The sequence below is a fragment of the Pavona decussata genome, unplaced genomic scaffold, assembly GCF_977016875.1.
Source record: "Pavona decussata unplaced genomic scaffold, jaPavDecu1.1 SCAFFOLD_207, whole genome shotgun sequence".
NCBI classification, from domain to species: Eukaryota; Metazoa; Cnidaria; class Anthozoa; order Scleractinia; family Agariciidae; genus Pavona; species Pavona decussata.
The window spans coordinates 739,800-764,560 of record NW_028145612.1 but is presented as its reverse complement, the minus strand read 5'-3'; the positions used below and the strand labels follow the sequence as shown (position 1 = coordinate 764,560).

Sequence of the window (24,761 nt, the reverse complement as noted above, 5' to 3'; positions counted from 1 at the left end):
TGAGTTTTAATTCTCAATATTATAATATTCTAATGCATTTATTTAATAAATTAATGTAAAAAGTTAGTGTTTTGCATTCCCTCCAACTTCCCACCCTCTTCAGTACAACTCTCGCTACCCACCATTTCCTTTCCTGCCTCAGTCTCCTGCCCCTCCCATCCTATAGGCCTTATCACGGTTTTCAACGCCATTTTGACGAGTAGGCAAACATGCTTGAAATAACAGTGTTTGTATGGAAATCCGATGTTAAATAATTTTCATAAAACATCGCTTCTGAAAAATGAATTGGAGAAAACAAATTGGAGGGATGCAGCTGTGCCAGGAAGCGTCCAGTCGTGTTTTGAACTTTCCATACATTTGTCTGTAAAGTGAGCCAGCCGTGAACTGCTACTAAAAATAGTTCATGGGAAAAAAATGCAGGGAAATGTATGGAAAGTTCAAAACACGACTGGACGCTTTCAGGCACTGCTACATATCCCTCCAATTTTTTTCTTAAAATCCTTTTCTTGATGCCAAAAGTTTCCAATTCATGAATTTTTCAGAAGCGATGTTTTATGAAAGTTATTTGACATCAGATTTCCATACAAACACTGTTATTTCAAGCCTGTTTGCCTACTCGTCATAATGGCGTCTAAAACTGTGATAAGGCCTATTCTCCCAGCCTCCACTCACCTCCCGCTCTGGCCCTGACTAGGTCCCCAGTCATCTCTTATGATATCGTACAGTCGAGAGGAGACTAGGACGGCAATGCAACGAAGGGGAATTCCTTTCTTCCCCCGCTCGCATCTCTCTCGCGCTTCTCCTCTTGATCATGAGAGACGACTGGGGACGAGTCAGGCTCTGGCCGGCATCAAAGTTCAGAGCGGAAAAACGTTCTGCGCAATTTTTCTGCGCATATCCGTTCGCGGGCGCAAGTGAATTGAAAACGCTGCTGTTCGTTTCGATTCTGTATTGTTGAGCAGTGGCTTTTGTGGTAAAAATACATTTTACAATCTACGCTTTGTCCAATTACAGCGGACCGGGCATTTTACCAACACAGTGTAAGGACAAGAACGAAAACTGGATTTGCGGTACAGGTTCCGGTACATGACTACAAACACAGCAAAGGGACACTTCTTTTGTAACTATGCTACATGAGCTTCATCTCTATTTAATTCTCCATGTTTCTCATTACAAGACAATTCATATTTGGCGTCAGCACAACTGAAATTGAAATAAAATTCTATTTAAAAAGTTGCAGCTGGTCAACCTCCGCTCACTGGATGCATTTATTTATTTATTTTTTCGTTTCTAAAACAAAATTGCGCGACGAGTGAATGATGGCAAGACTGCGACCACGGAAGGCTTTGTGTAACAAATTCAAAATCTCCACGGCTAAGTACAATGACAAAAGGGATTATTTGGGAAGTTTCCGTAATTAAAGATATTTTTCCTGCCTGCAGTTGACCTGTGCAGATAAATATTGTTACAACAACAGTTGTGTAATTGACCTGAGCCTACTAGATGGATGCACACACACCCGTGTCAAAAACAAACTTTTTTATTGTGTTTATCATGATCAACTTTTAGCTAATTATACTGGACCGCAAGTAGCGAAAGTTAATCGAGGCGGGCAGTGAAAGACAAAAAGAAATATAGATTATATTGAAGAGACATAAACTAAACTAAAAGAAATAAAGCAGTACAATATACTAAGAGATCGAAAGTAACGCATCGCATAAAATTGCTCCCTCGACACCGATGATTAGATCCTTGCGAAAAAAATTAAAAATCCACTCTGGCAAACAATTATATACTTTGGCAAACTCAGTAATTAACGATTAACTCTTTTTATACCCAGGGTTGAGCTCTCGACCTTAAATATTCAGGGGTTTGCTTACATAGTCGCTTTTTGTAAAAAGGTCCATGACAATAACAGACCCGTAGAGGCGATTTGTTTACACGCCGCGGGAACAAATCTCTCTGGAAGTCTAAGAAGCCCTAAGAAAATCGAACCGTAGCAAGGTTACATCTGCAGCTATCTTCTTGTGTGGGATAATTATCGCTACTTACCGAGATATTTGCGGTAGCATAGTAAATTGTTGAAAATAAGAAAATTAAAATTGCCGCCATTTTTTATACTTTTGGTGCCCAGCGCTCACGCAGAGTTCGCGCATGCTTTTTGCGTTTTTCCGCTCTGAAGCATCAAAGAGCTGAACACGTGACTATATATAACTCGAGCATAAACCAAAATCATGCGAAGTAGAGTAAACCAATAGCTTTGAATGATTTTCCAAAAAGAAATAAACACGCTTACCTTAGTAAGGCGCAAAATGCATTCAAAATTGATGCATGGGGCTTAGCAGAAATCTTGCCGGAGCTTTTTCATACCACAGAGTGAGTCCGAAACTCCTCAAGGTCACAAAATTATATGACCCCTCGACCTGCACGCCGCGATTGCCAATTGTATTAATATTGAAAAACCGAGTCACTCACCTTCCTTGTATCCTAACGCTTCTTTCATAATCCCTGGCCTTTCTTTCAAATTCCCTTTCCTTTGTACCCACAGAAAGCACTGTCGAAGTAAGCGAGAGAAGCGAACTTCAAGTCCCAGTCCCCTAACGGTCAGCGTCTATAGAGCGCGCGGTCGCGCGCGCTAAGGAAAAGCGCGCCAAACTCAGAAAATTTAGAAGCACGTGCGGGTTAAGACAAAAAGGAGTTTTAAAACCAAAACATCGACAATGTTTCCTTTGTATTTTCCAAATTCAAACCGGCTGCATGGTTGCCAGACAGGAAACTTTGAACCATTCAGTGAGGTGAAATGGAATTTTTCTCCTTTTATATTATGACGTCAAAATTGCACTAGAGAAGCTGGAAGAATCGAAATGGCTTTATCACTTCAAAGCTTTACAGATTTCGCAGGAACTTATCGTTACGTTTTACTAGGATGTGGCGCGGTAATTGGAGCTACAACTTTATTCACGCTTCAGTATAGCTCAAAATACTACTGGAAAAAGCGTTCCATGTGCAGCTATCCAAATCTTACAGACAACAAAACTATCATGGCGAGACTTCTCACACCGGAAATGTTCTCTAAAGTGAAAGACAAGCGTACGTCTAGGGGATATCATACTGACAAACTTATCAAGTCGGGTCTTCATGACAAAACAGCGAACAACCTTAAACTGTCTTCAGGCGACAGCTTGTTGAAAACTTCAACGGGGTTGCTTGCAGGTGACGATGAATGCTATGATATATTCAGCGAGCTGATCGACCCAGTTATTAGCGAAGTTCATCAAATTAACCATTTGAATAATCTAAGGTCAGAAGTAAACTTGAAATGGGAGGATATCAAGGGAGGGAATTTTCACGAAGCAAACGTCCTTTCCTGCAGAATGAGTACAAGTAGAAATATTCAAGGATACGCTATGATTCCCGGATGTTCACCAGCAGAGCTGTTGAATGTTGGTCAAGTGATAGTAAAGACTATAAAGTCAGTTAAAGGTAAGGTGACAGCCTTGAAAGATATTATATGTGAAATTTTATTTCAGCTCTTGTAGTATCGCCATCAATTTTTGTTATAATGAATAACATTAGCAAAGGAACAACAACTTCCGATACCTTGCTTGTACCTTTTTCTCTGATTAATCCGGCCTTACATAAGCGACACAGACCAGAACAAACTGAAACAATGGGACCGCAGGGCTGCACGCTACTGTGGTCACCCTGCCAACTATTAATGCATATCATCAGTGTGCATGTTAATATATGCATTTTTTTAATAAATAACAAATAAAACAGACTCAGCCTGGACATTTAGGGTGCTAAACATGCGAACTAAAACAAAAGTGTCGTTAGTCATTCAATTGTACACAGACTGAATGGAGTCACTGGCTGATACAACTTTACTGAAAGTGTGTTCCCTCGTAATACTAGGCCTCCAGGAAAACTATGAAAGCTCCATTTTCTAACTTTCTTCAAAGGCAATCAAGGAAACAAATTTCATTTTGTGACTAGTAGGCCAGCATCACCAAATCATATTAATCGCAAAAGACTTGCATATCATATACGTGCAAACAATGACAAAATTGGACTGTACATGTACATGTCACTCTTTGCCAGATTGCTTGAAGACTGCTGAACATCTGTGGTCAGATAACTGAAAAATGAGTGTATTGACTCAATAGCTGAGCTTTTAGATAAGTTATAGGCGCCAAGAACATGTAGAAGGCATTTGCAATGCGACATCGTCTTTGTGACGAGAAATAAATATGCTGCTTTAGATTTTCTTTATAGAAAATTCTGGAGAAAAGGTAACTTTGACGTCATTATCACACTATGTTTTCCTTTGTTCACAGAGAAGTTCGAAGGCTGCCATCTTTCGTTACCATGGCAACAAAGTAAGCTTTCTGGTAAATATGGTTTGGATCCAGACTGCTTACCACCACAGCCACCACAACTGTCACGTGACTGGCCTAAAGGACGATTCGTTTGGTTTACGGAAGACAGACAATGTCGCATCTTTGTTAATTTCCTGGATCATATAAAATGTTACATCAATCTGCCAGGCGGTGATATACAAAACGCCTTTAGGAAATACTGCGAGTTACTGTCGAGTGTGGAGGAAGGCTTAAAAAGAAATGGAAAGAGTTTCATGTGGAGTTCCAAATATGGATTTTTGACGAGTTCTCCGAACAATATTGGTACAGGGCTTGAAGTGCAGGTCAGGGTTCGACTGCCCAGGCTGATTAGGGTAAGAAGTTATTCAATTAAAGTGAGTCTTGATAAACTTTAGGGGATAATCTCTTAGCACACACAATGTATTGCAAGTTTTCATAAACGGATGGGGACTGATTTATTCTTCTCTTCACTGCAAGGATCCGAGGTTTCATCGCATTATAGATGTGTTACCGGTGAAGGCCGAACATAAAGGTGGGAGAATTAATAAAGATGAAGGTTTGTATAACAAATTGACAATGGATGGCACTATCCAGCCTGCCGGATTTTCCAGCCTTATGCTCGAATGCCGACTCTATGGTCAAAATCAACTGCTCGGTGCTATAGCGGCGCCAAAGTGTGGAACTCCTTGCCAGACAACCTTTGATCACTGACCTCACCAGACGTTGTTTGACAATAACATTATCGTAATTCATGGCACGTTAGAGGTCTTAATCAACCTCATCCACCCGAGATTATATTAAGCTGCCTACTTACGTACCTACCTTCTATACAGGAAGGAAACAAACTCGTTTTCATTTTCATGTATTCACGTGATTAGCCCACCCAATTTCCGCTTTTCTTAGACGGTGCCTCCTTTTGGTACTGCGCATGCGTTCTGTGTATCTAGAGGTGGTGCGTAAGTTCCGATTCGTTCTTCAGGACGGTGCATACTAATTGAAAGGTATCCGTGCGCGGCTTATAACTATGAGGGAAAAGAAGATCTTCGCAAAGGCTATTGGAATCCAAAAAAGAACATTGGGTGTAACCACGTATTTTAAAGTAATAACTAAGCTTCAATTTCAGGGCTTTCCCTACAATGATGTTTTTTTAAAGTTTTTTTTTAGAATTATTGTTGCTTATTACCTTTGAAAAATGCATGGCTACCCCCAATTTTGTTTTTAAGATTTCAATAGCCCTTGCTAAGACCTGCTTTTTCTTTAATAGGAGTCGCCGTCCTTAACTTTCATTTGCATTTATTTATTTATTTATTTGGTTTGCTCAGATTACTCACAAACAAATGACGTGATATGCATCAGCAACAAGCACAAATTGCAGTTTACTGAGGTTAGTTAGAATTACATGAGAATTGTTGCCCAAGAAATCCTTTGACCTTGACATTCATTCTATTCTTTGAACGTTTAGTTACATCCCATCACGATCCCAGTGGTCAAAGTGATTATTGGCAAGTTGTAATGGACTAGGATTAATTCTCTGATAACTAAAAGTGGATGTCTCACGGCCAGTTATTACGTAGTCTGGAGTAAAACAACTGTTTCCGACTGGGATTAAAGGTGTGGAAAATATAACGGGAAATTTCTGTCTTTCTGTCTTGATATTCTTTGTTTTGCTGTAATTATTTTGCAGGTTGAAATTGTCCAACAAGTAATCAACAGCGTCGCTTTACTGCTCGAGCTCGACAAAAGAATGCGGATAGGAGAGGATATCCGGGACTTACTGCCATAGTCAGCCCAACTTTAACCGCTACATAGTCGCCAGTATATCTCATTTACATAACATCAGAGGAACACAGATTTGCTCGACGATTGGAGGGATGTGGGGTACGGTTAGAATAACGCTTTCAAATAGATGCACAAGACATCGTAAGGAACCGAAGCCGTAAGCACATAGGAGGACACATCTTCACATCTTCGATTCGTAATTCAGACTCAACTGTACGAGGTCAATGTTCAGTTACCTTTGCGGAATGAAACCATTGGCGACGATACGAATGTTACATTGAATAGGAAAGATGAACTACATTAAACAAATAAATAATAAGGTAAATTATTCGCGGTGGGACTTCCTGTCCGGTGTTTTCGTTTCATCCAAATCACTAATCCAGTCTATTCCAAAGCCCTGCTCAAAGTTGGTAACCTAGCTTACGCCTAGTGTCGAGTGCTACACCAGAGGAACTATGTTTATATACCACGGTACTTGTAGTATTTCATGCTCTGTTGTCAGTTTGAACTAACATCTTGAAGGAGACGAGTACATTGACAACAATGCTCGCACGCGTTTTTATTTTACACCCTGCCAAAAAAAAAACGACCACACGAGCTTTCGCTCTCGACCGTGTCAAGTCCTAAGAAGACAAATAAAATTTAGTGCAGTTTATTGACGTGCAATAAAAAGGTTATTTCGTTTGTTGTTTAATCTTAACTTTTATTTCCAATTTCTTTGTACACTTTCAGGGTAAGTTAAGTAAAGTAAAGTAAAAACTTTATTTACCCTGCAAAAATGAATCAGCCAGTATATATATATATAAAAAAACACGATAGAATCTGAAATTAAGAAAATACACATCAAAAACGTATTCCTATTTTCAAGTTCTCGTCATATTATTGACAAAAATCAATTCACTTTTTCTCTTTTACATTGCAAACTGATGTCTACCAATAACTTTTCCATGAGATATGTTTTTAGTAAAATACCTCGTCCAAAACCGTCTCATATCTATAAAAAATATCAAAAAGGGCAAACCCAGTAGAAATCACTGTTCTTGTGGTGGTAACACCTGTACATTCATGTGTATGGAGACATTCATTCTACTGTAGTCCACATTCCATCGGAGGTTAGCTTAAACTCATCCTTTTTGTAATCCATTAGAAAATTTCTCCTCCTGTGAAGCACGTGCTTAACAAGATCGTTGTAAACTGGCCTCAGTTCGTCCACTCCAGCCAACTGTGCAATGGTACTATCATAATCCCACTTTCCCCCTGAATCACCTAAATAATGAGCGTGATTCTCACGCAGACCGCGAGAAAGTCTTTCTTGGAAATCTTTTTCTTCATCCGCATTCATTTCTTCTTCAGATGGTAAGTTCTTACGTCGACTTAACACTGCTGCTATGTACTGAGCTTGGAGACTGAAATGTGGGAATACGCAAAACTTGAAACACAGGCCAATGAATGACAGTGTGGGGTGCTTCGTGTTAAAAATGTGTTTGTAAAGGTGAGTTACTCGGTTGTTCCTGACCTGAACGTTGCAATCATCATGCAGGAATGGAAACGAGATTTCGTAACCAGTGCAGAGAAGGATAGCATCGACTTTCTTCTCCTGTCCGTCATCAAACCGAACTGTACCATCGCTGGATACAGACTCTATTGGACTGTGCTGCTTCACATTGTCTGGAAGCTTACAAGAGAGAGTTTTTTTATGGCTGAGGTAGACCATTTCTGCGCACTTTGCTACTTGAAGACAAATGTCTTCTCCAGAAGATCCAGCACCAAGAATAACCACGCGCATTCCCTGGTAGACCTCAGGGTACCGATATTCATGGCTATGTACAACAACTCCAGGAAAGGACTCCAGACCAGGAATTGCTGGCACACGTGGAACAGAATAATGCCTGGAAAAAAACGGCATGTAAAATAAACAACCTGCTCCCGATCAGGAATGTTTGGCACAAGAGAAACAAGAAATAATAATTGTTCAGGCAGAAGCAAAGTTCTATTGACAACTAACAGAGCTTGTCAGTTCAGAATATGAACACAAAAACAACTTCTATTTGTACTACACTTGTTTCTGCGGCTGCTTAATGTGATACTTGGCTGCCCAGAATAGCCAGAAAAAGAAGAAGAAGGAATATTACAGGGTGAGGCACACGGAAGACAAAGCGTACTATATTTAGTAACAGAAACCTGGGAAATATTATTCTACTTTAACAAAAATTCCAATTGTTCAATTGACTTCAGTTTTTTTTCTTATATTGCTTTAGAGACAAGACGCAAGCATACACCCATGGCCATCAATGCCTTTAACTGCATAACAGTCCACGTTACAAGCAAGCAGTCTATGTGCAAATATTTGGTAGTGGACGGGCACACAAAAAGTGTATCACACTTTCAACACTTAATACCTTTCGAGATTGCATTCCGGCAATCCTGTCTCCATTTAAAATGCTACAGAAAAAGCGACTGTTTTGCAGTCTATTATCATTGCGTACTTGGTATTGTACAACGGAGCAAACACTTAACAGTTTATGTATGTGATAACCTTACATGTTTACCCCGCGCGCAATGTAATTGATATTTTCACGTTTGAAAATGCACCGCATCTTTGACTCGGAAACCTGGTCTTGCCATTTCAATGCAAGTTCAATAGACCAAGGATAAAACTGACGGAAAACCCTTTCGGAGGTTGGGAAATGTGGTTTGACTTAACGTTTTGAAGAGGTGGAAGGTTCGACATATCCAGGGTAAAATAAAATCATGCTGACATACATGCCTTGCCCCTTGTCTTCAGTTCAAGGGAAAGGGACTTTCGAGCTCAGCTAGATTGTAGATATAATGACAGGCTGCCCTACCGTGGAAACCAAGTCTAAAAGGGGAATTAAGCGAGACTTCAGAACGACGAGCACTCGCAACTTTCCCAATCGGAGTCTTAGCCAATTCCATCCATGGCAAGTCGGAGAGATCGTTTCCCTAATCCACATGTTTGTCTTTGGAGTAAAACATCTGATAAAATCGGTCACTGAAATGGATTCGGTAAATTTTATTTACTTTTGCGGACTCACAATACACCATAACAGATATCAATCGACAATAAAAACATAAGTTTTTAAATAAATTCTATTATACATTATCCCCATAAAAATAATTTTGGGGTCAACATTTTACAACGCTAACTATTTCATTTTTTCACCGATGGATGGAAGGATGGATAGATGACAGCTTCGTACTTTCTGCATTTTATGTGCACGCCCCTGGTATGGTCTATGGAAAATTAACTTGTCCTGGATAGCCAATCAGATTTTGATGTAGGCCAGTAGACAGTCACAAGGTTCAATACACCAGGAGATGTTATTCTACTGTTGTCCACATGTCATCCGAAGTTAGCTTAAACTCGTCCGTCTTGTAATCCATCAGGAAATTAGTCCTCCTGTAATGCACATGTTTGTAAAGATCCTCATACATTGGATTCAGCGTGTCTACTCCAGCCAACTGGGCAATGGTGTTGTCATATTCCCACTGACTGTTTCCTAAAACGTGAGCATGCTTTTCCCGTAGACCACTGGAAAGTTTCTCAAGGAACTCCTTGTCTTCATCAGCCTTCATTTCTTCCTCGGATGGCAATTTCTTCTGTCCACTTAATACTGCTGCAATGTACTGAGCCTGAAGACTGAACTGTGGAAATGGACAAATCCTAAGCCCAAGGCCAATGAATGACAGTGTGGGGTACTTCGTGTTAAAAAGATGTTTGTAAAGGTGAGTTACTCGGTTGTTCTTGACCTGGATGTTACAATCATCATGTAGGAATGGAAACAAGTACTCATATCCGGTGCAGAGTAGGATGGCATCGACTTTCTTCTCCTGTCCATCTTCAAACCGAACTGTCCCATCTCCGGATACAGAATCTATTGGACTCTGCTGCTTCACATTTTCTGGAAGCTTACAAGAGAGAGTCCTTCTGTGGCTGAGGTAAACCACGTCTGCACACTTTGCTACTTCAAGGCAAATGTCTTGTCCAGACGATGCCGCACCAAGAATAACCAGTCGCCTTCCTTGAAAGATGTCAGGCTGCCGATAATTATGACTGTGCATGACAAGCCCAGGAAAAGAATCCAGGCCAGGAATTACTGGTACAAGAGGAATGAAATAGTGTCTGCAAAGAGAATAGTTACGGTGTGTCACTGATGATCATAGATCCCATCTTCAGGTGACCTCAAGATTGTTAACATGACGCTAGACTACATGTACATGTACATACCACTCAAATGACACCCCTTCTGCATGTGCATGCAGGAGGATCACAGAGGTATTTTATGGGAGTTGCAACTACTCCCCCACTTCATTTACATGTATAGCTCGGAGTGAGGTTTTCACCACAGTCAACAAACATGCCATGGACGGCGCGGTATCTTGTGGTTATACAGTGGCTGTTCAGTAAGTGCTTTGGGATTTCAATCCCAACAAAACCTCTCACGTAAGGTCCAGATTTCGGAAATACCATTAAAACTATTCAAACACAGCTTCGCTACATATTATTTATATTGACAGCAGCATGCCATAGCAAATACAAAAATACTGAACAACATTATCTCTGAAAAATTGGACATAAATTAAATGCATACAAAAGTCAAAACAAAAGTCAAAATTTAGTAACTTTCTCTCAGAATTCAATACATTGTACAGCCTACCTATTTCACCTCAATTCTTTCATTTTTGTACAACACTATACAGTGGAACCTCGAATTAACGAACCTCTATTTAACGAAGTCCTCGATATAACAAACGATATTCTATGTCCCGGCCAAAGTTACAGTAAAATGTATGGAATAGAACCTCGATATAACGAACATAATCTGGAAGCCCAAACGTAAAATCTACCTCGATACAACGAATTACAATGTCAACACGTGACAGAAGATAAACGCTGAACAGATCAACACTCTGAAAGTGTTGGGTTTTTTTTTGTAAACAAAAGCTGCGCGTCTGCTCAAAAGTGAAAATAATTGCTACTGAAAGCCACCATGCTTAATGAATTGCATCTCAAAACGCGGCACTTCTGGGTGACGAAAATTGCATTGAATTGCGTGACAGAAGTCACCTGCGTTGAAAATCAATCATTAACTACACTGTATGTCCTCGATATAGCGAACATTTTGGTCGTTTCCCCTCAAGTCCGTTATATCGAGGTTTTCGATATAACGAACCCTCGATTTAACGTTGGTGGTGCAATTTAGTCACGGAAATCATAACCATTTTACATTGCACCAATTTATTTCTCCATAATTTTGCATAAAATGCGTACTCTTGCTGAGCCTTAACCCTCAAAGACTGAACAAAATTAACTCCAAGCTACAGTACCATCGTTTGCCTCTCAAACAATGGTTCGAGTTTGTCATAAAAATGCATCATGTTCCAATTTTATACAGATCAAAAACATGATACACCAGGTAAATATAACTTACACCAAACCACCCATGAGTTGATGACGCAATCCAGAGTTAAAGCTTGTGAATGATAAAGATCTCTCATGAACATAAATCAAAAAACTGACCACAGAAGAGTTCAAGGAAAGAACCTTGCGCTGATGTAGTGTTTACAAACAAGTGTGAAAAGTGTTAACCAACTCTTGTGACTAATAAAGGGTAGATGACGATGATGATGATGATAATGATGATGATGATGATGATGATGATGTGTGAAAATGCACCTCTTGGTTTTTATTAATTTGTTGAAACCAAAACATGAGTTAGACAATTAATTAACTCGAGCGTTTTGATAGGTTTTACAGCCAAAAATATGTACAGTCAATAAATAAGAGGTTTTTGCACTGTTTCTGGGAAACAAAGAAATGAGACTTTTGACCCAAGTCTTGGCCAAGAAAGTAAAGTCCCTGCTGGTTTCTCTCTCTACCCAACAGTATAAATAGTGATTGATAAACTACTGTGTATATGGGAGCCTAACAGAATGATTGGGACTAGCTTCACATCCAGGTCTGGACTATGGGATTAGGGGACTGCATAGGAGGCATGTTACAAAGACAGAAGAATAATGTATTTTTTGGTTCATTTACCGTATATTTTGTAGCAGGAACAGTTTGCAACTGCAGTACACACAATGCAACATTTAGGCCACTTAGTCCCTCCTATATGTAACATGTACAAGTAGCAGGGTCAATTTTTGTCCAAGTGCAACAGAAATGTTTTCATAAAACTGGGATGTCACACAAGGGAAAATGTCCCTCAGTGAGCACCTTACCTGTTACAGAAACTGGGTTATCATGTTGTTGGCCTATGGCACAAATGTGACAGATTTCCTTAACATAGCGTAATACGTAGATGTACCTTACAGTGTACGAATTATAAGCTTTCAGTTTAAAACAATAAAGTTAAACTTGCAGTAAACAATTGAAGGGGTGCCTGGAAAATAACCCAAAGTGACTTCTGATAAACTGATATACAGTAGTCTCCTTCCAAATTACCTTGTGTTTCCTTGTAAAAAGGGGGAGAATTTAACATAAGATCAAGAGTCAGTTAGGGCCTTTTTCCACCAAACACTTCAATAAAAAGAAACTCACCCATTGCACACAATAACAGCCTCGAACTGGAGAACCTGAGATTCCTGGGTATCAAGATCTGTTACCACAACTTCCCACTGTGGCATGCGCTTATCCACACTAATCAATGGACGGACACTATTGACAGCAGAGTTAAACTGAATGCATTTGTACAGGTCAAAATGGGTGGCATAATTTTCAAGGTATTTGAGAACTTGCTGATGACTCAAGAAAGATGTCCATTCTGAAGGAAACGGAAAATCAGGAAATGCCATTATCTCTTTGGGAAGGTTGGTTCTGAAAAAAAATAGAAATAACAATAAACCATAAAATTAATTTTTAGTTCGAAAAATTATGTTAACTTATCGTCACTTTATACATGTAAAGAGAAAAAAAAGAAAGAAACTCTTGGTTCAACTTACAATGTACAGCACGCATACAATAGGATTTCTACTATTCCAATCTACAATGCGTTTCCAAACATTGTGTAAATTTGCAACTATACAGTCAACTCCCTTTATTGTGGACACTCTTGGGACCGCGAGTTAGTGTCCTTAATAGCAAGAGTCTGCAATAGCAGGAATTTATTTCAGTCAAACACCTGTAATTTATTTTTGCTGAGGATTTAGCTGCTGTCCGTATTACTAGGGTGTCCATAGAAGTGAGGTGTCTGCAAGGCAGGAATTGATTGTATTTTACCAACACTTAAGTTACAAGTTAGCAGCAGCGTGTCTTTTCTAAAGCAGATTATCTCACATCCAAGCACAAAAAAAGCATCTCGTTCCATTTATTGTGCTTATTTTTATGCTTGTATCCCCAGGGAAAGTACTAATATAGATTCATATTGGTGAAGCTCTACCCAGAGGTCCACGCTGTAACAATGTACCTTTCCACAAACCAACTTTTGCAATTATTAAAAATACAGTTGCAGCACCTCTTTTAAACGTTTAAATCAAACAATTGTAACCCTTTCTCACATTTCACATATTATAAGCCAAAGCCTCATACCCTGTAATTGCTTCCTGGCAGAAGCGTTGTCTTTGTGTTGTTATTATTTCTGCTACTTACAATTGCTATCCTTTTGGTTCACAATTCATCTTTGAGACCCTCAAAATACTAAAACTGTAAACTCTGGAATCCTTCTGCATACCAATAAGGTGAAAAAGATGCCCTTTTGGGCAGAGCCAATATGGAGTACCCCCCCCCCCCCCCTCTTACGTATGCACCAATCAATTTGAACCTTCAACATCACCTGGGTATTTCACTATTTTTCATGCCCAGGGAGTAGGGCATCTGATGAAAAAGACCTTCTAGAGGGTGGGGGATTTGAACTTTCCCTGGGTTGGGTGGGGAATTTGAACCTGAAGTTGAGATTTCAGTGAAGTAAACGTTTTTGGAAGCCTCTGTTTTATTGTCCCAGTGATATGACGTGGCTCAATTTTCAAATGTCTACACCATTAAAATAATTATTTTCGCACAAGAGGTGGCATGGTACAGCAGTTTAGGCCGGGGCTCTGGACTTGAAATCCGGAGGTCCCAGATTCAAGCCACGTCCTCTGCCACGCTTGTATATAGCCAGCTGGTTTGCCTCCTGCCATTTAATGGAATTTTTAACCTGTCATGTTTAATTTGATTATTATTTGTTTCTCGTTATTTCTGAGTGGAATGCCTGTAAACTAGCTTTGGGTAGCTAAGTGCATTTCCACTATAAAAATACATATTTTTATGCATTTCTGATGACTAAAGATACATGTATCTCTGGGGAAAAGCAAATGGACTGACTTTGGAGTCAATTACCCAAGCAAACATTGCTGGTGTTTACTTTATTATGTTTTTAACACTAATCTGGGCTCATTTTTGCAAGTCTGTTGGAAACAGAAAATTAATTTTTAACAATTTGAATGACCGTACAAATTATGTACCTGTAAATGAACCAGTTTCCAACAAACATTTTTTTTTTTGGGGGGGGGGGGAGGGGGGAAGGTGGGGAGGGATATTTGACTGTCAAATTCTGCACTAAGTTAGGGCATTTAACAGTTTTTTGGCCAATTTTCAAAAGTTCAAATGCCAAGGGGTAGGGGTTGTTGAAGTTTCAAATTGATTGGCGCATTACATGGCTTGCGTCATTGGATTGCACAGAAAACTGAGATAGCAAATTAATTCAAACAAACCTGTATAAGCATGCCAGTGATGCTTTGCATCGTGTCTGAAGAAAATATTCTGTTCAGACCAGTGTCTTTGCCCAAGAACGGTGTACAATTACATGTACTAAGAGGTAGTGTGCATGAACACGGTGCCCAGATTTTTGCTTAGGCACAGACAAAAAGCTATGTTTAGACTATTGCCTGTTCCTGAGAACTGGGCACAGGCAACTTGTCTGAAGGGAGCCTAAGGCCCTGTTCAGACTAGGTGCCCGTGCCAGAGCTCTGTGCCCGGGCACTAAAAAGGACGTTGTTCAGACTCCTTGGTGCCCAAGGAGCAATCGTGTTCTCCTTCGTCAATTTAGCGCCCGCCATTTTGTTTGCTTTATCGTAAGGAGGCATGAGGAAAAAACGTGGCAACTGACAAAATCCTGTTCACACCAGTGCCCGTGCCCAGGAACGGTGCCCGAGTGCTACCTTTGAAGGTAGTGCCCGTGCCCGGGCACGATGCCCAGATTTTTGCTTGGGCACCGACAAAAAGCTCTGTTCAGACTAGTGCCCGTGCCCGAGAACCGGGAACGGGCACCTAGTCTGAACGAGGCCTAACTTGCTAAATTATGCAAGTTTTCAAAACTTTCATGTGAGCGGCTATTTTACTAGGTAATCATTTCAGATACCATAAAAACCCAGTTATAAGCACCCTCCCCCCCTCCCAACCCAGCTTAAAATAAAAGCCCCCTCAATTATAGGCCCATCTACATGGAAACAAAAATTTTATTCTGGTATAACCCCCCCCCCCCCTCCCCCCACCCCAGTTATAAGTACCTACTTCTGCATATAGGTCCATCTTTATGAAAACAGCCCCCCTCCCTCCCAAGAAAAGATGCGGTATTCCTTTATAAGTATAAAGTAGGTTAATTGTTGTCACTTAATTTCAACTAGTTTCCTTTCCCGCGAGCCCAATTAACCTCAGAGATATAATAAATATAAACCTTGTTTTCTCGGTCCATACTGTAAGTTACGGATGGCCCGCATAAATCAACAAATAAATTTTATTATTGCTGTTTGGAACTTGAGACTTAATATTCACGCGACACGATCTGTTGAAATTTTGATTGAGTCACGTGTGGTATTTTTTCCCATTCCGAGCCATAGAAACCTTGCGCTGGCGAGTTGACCGGTAACAGAAGGTTTCTATGGCTCAGAGTGGCAAAAAAACACCACGCGTGACTCAAGCAACATTTCCTTGAAACTTTATTTCAACATAAAGTAAAAGGCGACTTTAATATCTCCACTAAAATTTCAACCGATTGTGTCGCATGAATTTTAACCAGCAATATTAATTACACCACACAAACAGAGGGTGTATTACATAATTTAACTCTGGCTCTCCGAATTTTTTTCTTGTGAACTGAAACAGCCTGAAACCAAATGATGTTTCTAGTCTCACCTGAGGTTTCTGTAAATACTGGAGTGAATTGGAAAGCCACGTTCATCTGTGCCCGTGTTTTCGTTGTACACCCATGTTCCACCAACACGAGAAGCTTGTTCGAACACAGAAACATCGAACACATTCGGCTGACTTGCAAGATGTCTCGCGGCCGTCAGTCCCGAAGCCCCTGCTCCTATCACACATACACGCAGCGATTTCATCATTCAACACATTCAACGGAGATTTAAGAAGAGTAGAGCAGGACAAAAAGGGAGGAAAACTAAATAGCACTATGGATTCTGCAATGGTACCGGTCGCGTGACTAAAGATTGTGTCATATTACATGTACTCAATTCTCGAACAAAGCTCCGCTGGCCAGATAGAACGTAGCCTGCGAACAGCAGACGTATTTCCGAGGTACGACCGGAAATACGTCTGCTGTTCGCACGGGGCGTGACAAAACGTTGACTGGCGGGGGGGAGGGGGAGTCATGCTGGATGGCGTGATCATTTCCATAGCAACTTTTACAATATAATTTACAATAGGATTAACTGCAATCATGCCCCTTTAACGTACATTAAGCGCAAAAAATGGCCCAGTTGTTCAAAGCCCGATTTTACCCTGGTTAATTTCATGAACTACTTTGATTTGAGTAGAATTGCTAATCAGTAAAGATTCTTCCTAAAGATTTTTGTCCCTCAGTTTGGCTTAGACTTTTCTTTACCATTAGTCGCACGAGATTAAAAACCTAGGTTAATTTTTAATCAGATATATATGTTGCACGGCTTTCGAACAACCCGAGCCCGGCTCTGAAGGACAAGTAATTTCATACCCTCCGTGGAAGAAGAGGTGGGTTGGGGAGGGGGATGTTCAAGCCCTTTCTTGGATAGTCTTTAATGCATTGTTCAAGACATACCGATAATACTAGATCACTCTCAATATGAATCATCTCTTCACCTCTTCAATTATTTTGCCGTTTTATACTGGTTTGGGGTGGCACGCGGCCTAAAGTCGTTCTGAACTTTAAAGAGTACGTCGTCGGAACTGTGAAGAGACGATCGTAACGCTCGTCAACGAGTTACAATGTTAAAGCGTGACCAACATGGAAACTGAAGGAAAGGAAGAGAAATGTTATAAACTGAACGGGATCACTGCCTAGTCCGCATTAGCATATTCACAAAACATTTAACAGAACAAATTATGGAAAATACTCTACTAGGGAAAAGATAATTAAAATCTGGAATGAAATACCAAATACTATCAAATGCTCTGCATCTTCAAAAATCTTTAAAACGAAAATCAAGCAATTTATATTGCAAAAGTGATACTGACATAGATCTTATTTTTGTAAATTGATTAGTTAACTTAGCATAACATTATTTGCACTGGTTATTAATTTTTGTATATAATTCCAGTCTCTGATACCATCTGAATAAATTTAGATAGAGTTTTTTTTTTTAAAGGGAGACTACTTTGTAAAAGCTTGCGAGAGTTTCCTTAATCTTCCTCCCAAGTGTAGATTGTAACAACATAATACTGACTTGCTGTATTATTTCGATATTGGAAATAAAGTCATTCATTCATTCATTCATTCATTCATTCATTCATTCATTCATTCATTCATACTTTGTGCAGTGACCGACTATTAGGTAAACTCGCCATCTGATTGACCACGCAAAGGCATCTAATCAAAGTTTCGATACACTACTTTGGGAGCGCACGCAAGGGCAATTGCGGACCTCAAAAATCCAGTCAGCTAGGAATTACCCATTTTTTTACCGAATTTCTTTTTTCAATTGGTCGGCTACATCAATGAGAAAGTTCGCTTTCAGTTTCTTGGTTTCCATCGATTTGTTATATGACTTATATAATATCCGACCGAAAGGAACCTCGACCCTCATCCACAAAGTAAAGCACATAACATGAACAACAACAACAAAACTTTATTATTTTATAAAGCAGGTAAATTAATGCAAATATACTTCCACCCCCAGGTAGTAAACTACCGTATTTACTCGAATAAGCGCCGCGGCGCTTATTTAATTTTTCGTGTCTCTTGTGCGGCGCTTATTCGAGGGCGGCGCTTATTTGAGGGCGGCGCTTATTAAAAGGCTCATACCACAAAGCCAAAACATTTTGATTGTACAAGCAAACGCTGACAATCTCCTTACTGCAACAGTTACAGGGAAGAGAAAGAGGGAGGTTGGGCTTGTCGTACCGGCGAAGTTTACAGCCTTCACGCAAGAACTGAAGAACGCGAACATTTTGAAGAGAGAACTGAATGAAAGAGCATATTGAGATATACTCACTTCGAACTGAAAAACATCACTATTGATGAAAATAAATTCTCATTGCTGGCTTACAACCACATTGCAGCGATTACTGTGTATTTTCATCATCTTATGGAAATACTCAAATAAGCGCCGCACCGGAGCTGCGGCGCTTATTCGAGGGCGGCGCTTATTAACCATTCCGTTCCATGTGCGGCGCTTAATCGAGGGCGGCGCTTATTCGGAGGCGGCGCTTATTGGAGTAAATACGGTAATCGAGGTGAAGGAAGAATTCTACATCTGTACTATACTGAAAGTCAAGCAATCAAATATTCTTTATTATTCAAGTAAAATAAGTGAAAATACAATACACGGCCTTAATTTACAGAACTACTGGCCAACCTGAGAAATTCTACAGATTGGTCGTATGGGTCAAACTTGGCTCCTGACTGAAAAATTTATTATTAATTGATAGGAGCTATATTGCATCTGAACTAAGTATTCCTTTAAAACGTTAAAAGACAAAATGGAATGAAAGGAGTGTAAAATTACCCTGAGGCTTATATTTTTTTTGAAACTGGAAATACCATAGAAATAAAAATAAAGTAAATCCCCTCTGAATAAAATCCCATTTGAAAATAACCACCCCACCCCCCCCCCCTCCCCACGTACCCATAACTCACTTTGTGACACGCAAACAGTGCCTCCAAATAAAATCAATCGATGGCCGTTTTCAAACTATAAACTGAAGCTAGAGAAAAGGAAATGGATGGACAACCTTTCGGACGAAACACGTCATCTCATTTCGACTCAATTGTGATCGTCATAACAGACAAATCGACGGACAAATTTAGGCGACTTTTACACCCCAAATCGTGTCCGTTCCGTTTCCTCACTAAAACGTGTCGTCCAGGCGTCCACTGTCCATCTTCTGGTATGAGGTATGAAAAACGAAATGAAAACGTTTTAGTGAGTCAATGATCCGGTTCTTCAAAGTAAGGTTAAACAAACAAAAGATTAGCATTTAGTCTAAGATGTGTCCTCCTTATTTTGACTTTCAGTTGACCGCCTTCATGTTGTGGCTTAGATTATCAGTGCCGTGAACATACTCAAAAAAATCGAGAAACAGTGGAAAGCTTATTGGCATTAATTAATGGAGGTTTGAATAACCAGGCCCAGGACTTCATTTTCTTCCTAGTACTGGAATTAGATAAAAAGGAAGCAATTTCTGGTTTCACAGTCCACAAAAGCAGGCGAAACAACCCACTGGCTGAATGACCGTAACTCTGTAACTTTTTGCGTGTCTGGTGTCTCACCGCTTGAGCTGGATTTTTCTTTGAAACACACCTGATAAAAGATCATTAAGATGATAAAATTAATTGATTAGTTAAATTAATCCAGGAAAGAAAGCTCGATTAAACAGTAACTGATTAACCTCTGTTTACTGAGATTTTGCATCTTATTTGCATAGGGGATAAAGAATCTAACCAAGCTTCTCAGAGACTTTTTAAAAAAAACCCTTTGCTTTGTTGGGGGGGGGGAGGGCGGAGATCGTAAGACGACCCCCGACTCCTCCCCCCTTTCCTCCCTCCCCCAAAGTAAAGGCCAATAAGCCTACACTGATTTTCTTTCAAATTCAACTACTTACAAACCTATGCCCCTCTTTCCCGAGAGACCTGACTCGACCAAAGTTTGCGCGGGAGGGGCTTCAAGAGATAGGACTATCAAGTTAGGTACCTTCACTAGCCAGTTAATCTTGAAGGTGCGTGGTTCATGACATTGCGGTAAAAGTTGGTCTAAGCAGGGGCTATTAGAATCCTAAAAGAAAATTTGAGGTGACCAACATTTCCAGAGATAATTTAAAAACAGCGATAATTTTAAGATGTTTTCAATTACATAACAATAATTGCATTTTTCCAGATTGAGTTAAACTTCATTATCCCTGAAGGATGCATAGTTACCCCCACTTGTCTTTTCCGATTTCAATAGCCCTTGCAAAGATTTACGTTTCCCATATGATAACTGCGCAAAAATACCTTTGTTCAGGAGGCATCCCGTGATGCGCAGAAAGTGTGGGCACTAACTATGCAATGTTTGTCACAGAAGAATATGTAACAAAGGACAAGGTTTGAGAATGTCTTCAAATATTTCGATATCTGTAGAGTTCAAAAACTCTTTAAAAAAAAACTAACCTTTACTTTCCAAAATCAAATGTCACGTTATCTCCAATCAGCATAAAAGGCGCCCACTGTCCCACGTCAGAATAGCTGTTAGCTCTCATCCACTTCATGGCCTGGTGAAGAGATTCACTGGCACTTTTCCCTTCAACAAGGTGTTTGTAGAAACGACTCATGAACTGCTCTGTTGCTTTGTCCTCCAGGGCCCACAGGGCCACCAACACCGAGCGGGCACCAGATCCTAAGAAAGCTCTGGCGATTCCAACCACTCCATCTGAAGTAATTTGTCCATGAGCACTGTGACAACAGCTTAGGACAACCAATTTAGCCCGCAGTCGAACTTGCGAAATTTCAGTCATTGTTAGCAAATAGTCTTCTTCTTGTGGAATCCCATTGTCAGGATGCTGTGGAGCAAGGGCGATCTCTCCTCTTTCAGCATTACCATGAGCAGCGAAATGTATTAGAGCCACCGAATGAATGCTTTGAAGTACTGTCTACTTGGTTGCTTGCTCTCCTAACAAAGGCTGAATGCCAAGCAATCGTCCAATCATCTCTGCCTCCTTCCTTGCAGATGGCAGTGGACAAAGCTTTTCAGTACGCCCCTTGTAAAACACCTGCTCTACTTTAGGCTCACCCACTATCAGTGCACCTGTCTGACTGTGATAATTAACTGGACAGTTCTGAATAAGACCCAAGCTCAGCAAAGAGGGGATTATGCGAATCCTAAAGGTGTCTGATAAATACTTCCTGTTCACATCCTCAGCGTCAGACTTTAACGCTGCAAATGGAACTTTGTATAAGCAGCGATCTGGAACAATGATGAGTTCGGTTGTTTCTTCAAGTAAGTCAACGATAGGAGCGATAAGCATTTTGTAACATTCTGCAAGATCCGGATCAAGTTGTTGGTTTTCGACTTCGTCCTCTTCTACAAGGCGAAGAACTGCAGAACTGTCCGTCAAAGACGATTCTCGATTCAGCTGATTGGTAACTGAAGGAAACAATGATCGATCTTCGCAGTGATGTTGAGTAAAATTGACATGAAACCTTCTAAAGCTCTCGTTTCCAAATATTTCGTCCACGTTTCGACTAACGGCTGATCCCGCGTTATTAAGACAGACATTAGCGTCAATTGTTCTTAAATATATCTGATTGTTTGGTTTAAGGATCCACAATGACAAATTCTCGCCAAAATAAGAAATGTACAAGCAAGAAGAAAAAGCAAATAAACTCTTTATCTTAAAATTCTTGTTAAAAGCCAGCAATGACTTCGCTTTCACCGGTGCCTGCTGAAAGGAATACTGAACAGATAGTAAGTCTGCCAAGGCTCTGCCTCGTCCAAGCTCTACAATCCACAGAGCTAGAGTAGGGCATCCAACAGAACGATACAATTTACTGAGCATCCGGTAAGGAAGCACGTACCCGGCATCTAAAAAAGATACCTTAAATTGGTCATTGTCTCTAAGAGAAGTTCTCATAATCTCGCATGTCTGAATACTTGCTAAGAGACATAATAAAGCTCCATCAATGTTTCCTTCCAATAACGTGTTAACTGCAAGTTCAAAGAAACAACTAAACTCAGCTTCAATGTCCCCAATCTCATTACTCATTACAAGTGCTTTCATGTGATATTGTTCAGCCTTTCCATAGTCGCCAAGTGATTGAAATATGTTTCCGAGGTTTCTGCAGTGTATTGCTTCCTCATTTCTGTCACCAATTTCCTTTACGATCGCTACTGCTTTCTGAAGATATTCTTGAGCCTTTTTGTATTCACCAAGACATCGAAATACAGTTCCTAGCTTTCCATGACACGAACCTTCTCCTTTTAAGTCGCCTATTTCCTGTCGGATGTCAAGTGATTTCTGAAGAAATTTTTCGGCTGTGTCATATTCACCAAGGCGTACAAACTTTTGTCCTGTTTTTTCATAACACGAAGCTTCTCCTTTTCGGTCACCAATTTCTTTCAAGATAGCTAAAGATTTCTGAAGATATTCCTCAGCCTGTCTGTATTCACCAATATAATGTAACACAGCTTCGAGGTTTGCATAATCTACCGCTTCTCCTTGTCTGTCGCCAATTTCTTTCCTTATCGCAAGTGCTTTCTGGAGATATTCTTCAGCCTTGAGAAATTCCCCAAGCGACATAAACACTGGTCCTAAGTTTCCATAACACGAAGCTTCTCCATGTCTGTCGCCAATTTTCTCCCTGATCGCAAGTGATTTCTCAAGATGCTCCTCGGCCTTCGCATATTCACCTCGAGAATAGAACAACGTTCCCAGGTTTCCGTAATCTGCTGCTTCTCCGCATCTGTCGCCTATATCTTTTCTGATCGGTAGTGACTTCTGAAGGTATTCTTCAGCCTCAGCATATCGACCAAGAGATTGAGACACGGTTGCTAGGTTGCCGTAGTTTGCTGCTTCCCCTTCGCGGTCGCCTATTTCTTTGCTGATGGCAAGTCCTTTCTGAAGATATTCTTGGGCCTGAGCATATTCACCAAGAGACTGAAAGACAGTTCCTAGATTTCCGTAGTATGTTGCTTCTCCATGTTTGTCGCGTATTTCTGTCTTGATGGCAAGCCCCTTCTGAAAAAACTCTTTAGCCTTTTCATATTCGCCACGACAATAAAACACAGCCCCTAAATTTCCGTAGGCTTCCCCTTCGCCTTGTCTATCCCCCATTTCTCTTCTGATCTCAAGTGCTTGCATTATACATTCTTCAGCCTTGCTATAGTTACTGAGAGATTGAAAACAAGTCCCTAAGTTTCCGTAACATGAGGCTTCTCCTATTCTGTCCCCAAGCTCTTTACAGATCGCAAGTGCTTTTTGGATATATTCTTCAGCCTTACCATATTCACCAAGACATTGAAACACAGTTCCTAGGTTGCCGTAACACAGTAATTCTCCTCGAATTTCGCCAGTTTCTATCAAGATACGGAGAGCTTCCTCGTAAAGGTGCTTTGCTTCTTTATAATTGCATTGACGCTGATACAATGACGCCAGTTCATAAATTACCCTGCCTTCCTCGTCTCTTTTACCACATCTGCGCACTATCTCCAGAAGATTTCTACAGCATTCTGTGGCACTTGCATGATCGCTGTTAAGGCGGTACCCCTTTATCATTGTACGATAAACAGCTATGTAACTTAAATTCACGAATGTCTGTTCTTTTTCCAAAGCTTTGTTGCTGATGAGAATCAAACACTCCTTGCACAACTTGACGGCTTCGATAATACGACTGGTGTTGAGAAGAAATTTTGCCAAACAGAGGCTAATAAAGAACACATCTATCAAAACGTGGGTTGCTTTGTCCATGACAGTCTTCTCTAGAAGGTCATAAGAGAGATTTAAAGTCAATATATAAAAATCGAGGCTTGTACTGTGCTCATGTTTGAACTAAAGCTGAACTGTTGGAGTTTTTGGAGTCAGGCGAGGGGTGGGGGTGGTAATACCATAAGGTGGTATAAATACCATACACATTTGGCCTTGTGATTTCTTTCAATTTCTTTAGGGAAGATCTCAACGAACCGGTAAAGGTCACCCAACATTAAAGAAGTCTGATGAACCGATCGTCAACACAAAATAATTGCCAATGGGGAAATCCCCAAAACGCCTACCGTGTGGCAAGAAAATTTTGCGGGTTCCATTTTTTGCGGATTTTGCAGATTTACCTCGATCCGCAAAAATTAGTCCCCGCAGAAAAAAAAACCCCGCAAAATAAAACGCCGCAAAAATTAACTCCCTTCAGTCAAATTAAAAACTCCGCTTTTAATAGACTTGTACCACTGCGGTGATATACATTGGACTTAAGCAAGAACATTAACATGATTTTTTATGTAGTCTGTATCTAGTCTGTATTACTAAACCCTATTAATGAAACAGTGTTTTGTTGCAGTAAGGTATTACAGTTTTTTGTTTCTAATATGTAAGTAGAGTGAACTGTGACTCAACAAACCGTACAATAAAAGTTGAAAATATTAAGGTTTCTTCCACTTAAATGTTCTGCTGCTTGAACAGAGAATCGCAAAAATTAGCTCCAAGCAGAA

The 24,761-nt window shown here is 40.2% G+C and overlaps 3 protein-coding genes across 7 annotated transcripts in view; 1 reads left to right on the top strand and 2 right to left on the bottom strand.

The window, feature by feature from the left end:
- The first annotated feature begins 2,861 nt into the window (after positions 1 to 2,861).
- On the top strand, positions 2,862 to 7,081 carry LOC146460764 (creatine kinase M-type-like). Of its 3 annotated transcripts, none has more exons than XM_085087553.1 (5): positions 2,862 to 3,483; positions 4,338 to 4,732; positions 4,857 to 4,911; positions 5,702 to 5,763; positions 6,064 to 7,081. In XM_085087553.1, exons 1-5 carry the CDS (start codon positions 2,865 to 2,867, stop codon positions 6,160 to 6,162), a joined length of 1,230 nt encoding a protein of 409 aa, XP_084943679.1. In that variant the 5' UTR covers positions 2,862 to 2,864; the 3' UTR covers positions 6,163 to 7,081. The 3 variants fall into 3 exon arrangements, with proteins under 3 accessions (XP_084943679.1, XP_084943678.1, XP_084943680.1); XM_085087552.1 differs by having other exon boundaries at positions 2,862 to 3,488; positions 4,340 to 4,732; XM_085087554.1 differs by lacking the exon at positions 4,857 to 4,911 and having other exon boundaries at positions 2,862 to 3,488; positions 4,340 to 4,732; positions 6,064 to 6,140.
- Positions 7,082 to 7,219: 138 nt separating this feature from the next.
- On the bottom strand, positions 7,220 to 16,609 carry LOC146460763 (uncharacterized). Of its 2 annotated transcripts, none has more exons than XM_085087550.1 (3): positions 16,294 to 16,609; positions 12,724 to 12,999; positions 7,220 to 8,047 (listed from the first exon to the last, which is right to left on the bottom strand). In XM_085087550.1, exons 1-3 carry the CDS (start codon positions 16,497 to 16,499, stop codon positions 7,240 to 7,242), a joined length of 1,290 nt encoding a protein of 429 aa, XP_084943676.1. In that variant the 5' UTR covers positions 16,500 to 16,609; the 3' UTR covers positions 7,220 to 7,239. The 2 variants fall into 2 exon arrangements, with proteins under 2 accessions (XP_084943676.1, XP_084943677.1); XM_085087551.1 differs by lacking the exon at positions 7,220 to 8,047 and adding an exon at positions 9,155 to 10,302.
- Positions 16,610 to 21,203: 4,594 nt separating this feature from the next.
- The window catches only part of LOC146460746 (uncharacterized), a 110,633-nt gene continuing 107,075 nt past the window's right edge, over positions 21,204 to 24,761 (bottom strand). For both annotated transcript variants that reach the window (XM_085087537.1, XM_085087538.1), the window contains one exon: positions 21,204 to 24,041. In XM_085087537.1, coding sequence (XP_084943663.1) covers positions 21,217 to 24,041 — 2,825 coding nt within the window. In that variant the 3' untranslated portion in view covers positions 21,204 to 21,216. The remainder of the gene's footprint in view (positions 24,042 to 24,761) is intronic.